General features: G+C 29.5%; 1 protein-coding gene across 1 annotated transcript in view; it reads right to left on the bottom strand.

The window, feature by feature from the left end:
• Positions 1 to 1,182: 1,182 nt before the first annotated feature.
• Positions 1,183 to 1,418, bottom strand: part of LOC119591770 — a 6,874-nt gene continuing 6,638 nt past the window's right edge. Inside the window, 1 exon segment of the mRNA XM_037940516.1 lies at positions 1,183 to 1,263. Coding sequence (XP_037796444.1) covers positions 1,183 to 1,263 — 81 coding nt within the window.

The following is a 1,418-nucleotide window of genomic DNA, read 5'->3' as shown; positions in this document are numbered from 1 at the left end:
CTATCCCCTCCCCCTCCCCCTCTCCCCCTCCCTCCTCTCCCCCTCTCCCCTTCTCCCTTATTTTTACGATTTTTTCTCATTAAAAAAAAAATGTCGAATCGGAGTGCTCCAGAATCTAGAGTGAGTTGCCAGTTTCCTTTTTTCCTGAGAGTGGAGGAATTCCAGCCTCCGATATGCAAGATGAAAGACGATTCAGTCTTGCCTTGCCGTTCGAGCAGTTCGTCATCTCGGAGCGGCACTTGCAGCTACACGCCCCCGCGTCGTAGAAGTGGATGGTTTTTGTTGCAGTGTTCTTCTCTCTCTCCCTTTAAATAATGATAATTATTATAGTAGATATATTTCTAATAATAAATAGATATAATTATAATAATAAATAGATATAATTCTAATACTAAATATATATAATTCTAATAATAAATATATATAATTCTAATAACAAATATATATAATTGTATTAATAAATAAATATAATTATGATACTGAATAGATATAATTATATTAATACATAAACCCAATTATAATCATGAATAAATATAATCTTAATTACAAATAAATATAAAAAATCTAAAGGGATGTCCATGAAGGCGTAACATCCAGTGATATTCATAGAAATGATAGCAAAGATATGCAAATAATGTCGATAATCAAGAGAAAGAAAAGAGAATAAGTACAAAAAATAAATAATAAAATAAGCGCACAGATGTAAATGAACAAGAAAAAATAGAATAGAAATAAATAATAAATAAAACAGGATAAAAAAAAATAACAAATGCTAAAAGTATATAAACTAGAAAAAACGAAAGAATAAATTAAAAGTCAATAAACAAGAAAAAACTAAAAATAAATAAATAAACTAGAAAACGAAAAAAATAACTATACACAAAGGAAAAAAATAATAAACAAATACAGAAACGAAAATAAACAAAAAATGAAACATATCCAAATAAGTAAATAAACAAGAAAAAAAGAACAGAAGCAAAACAAAGAGTGGAAAATAAAACAAGAAAATATAGACATACAATAAAGAAAATATACAAGAAAAGGAAAAAAATACAGTCAAAACAAAGAATGGAATATAAACAATAAAAACAATTGAAAATACAAAAATTAAAATAAACAAGAAAAGAAAAGAAAGAGAGAATAAAGGCAAAACAAAGAATGGAAAATCAACAATAAAAAAACTTACTCTGCACGAACACTCGCAGGCTTTGTGTCGTCGACTCGAACTTTTCTCGCGTTTTTCCGAACCCCCAAAGCAATGACCTGTTGGGCGGATAAGAAAAAGGTTTGGGGGTTTAATTAAGGGGTGATCTGGGGAATTTTAGAATCAAATGTTTGTTCTATTTACAAGGCTTTTGAGAGGTATGGGTGTTCGCGAATATTTTCGAGGGATTGGTGGATAGATCGGACTCATGATA

This window comes from Penaeus monodon, chromosome 29 (genome assembly GCF_015228065.2).
Source record: "Penaeus monodon isolate SGIC_2016 chromosome 29, NSTDA_Pmon_1, whole genome shotgun sequence".
NCBI classification, from domain to species: Eukaryota; Metazoa; Arthropoda; class Malacostraca; order Decapoda; family Penaeidae; genus Penaeus; species Penaeus monodon.
The sequence above is the reverse complement of the archived record's forward strand: the minus strand, read 5'-3'. Positions and strand labels throughout refer to the sequence as shown.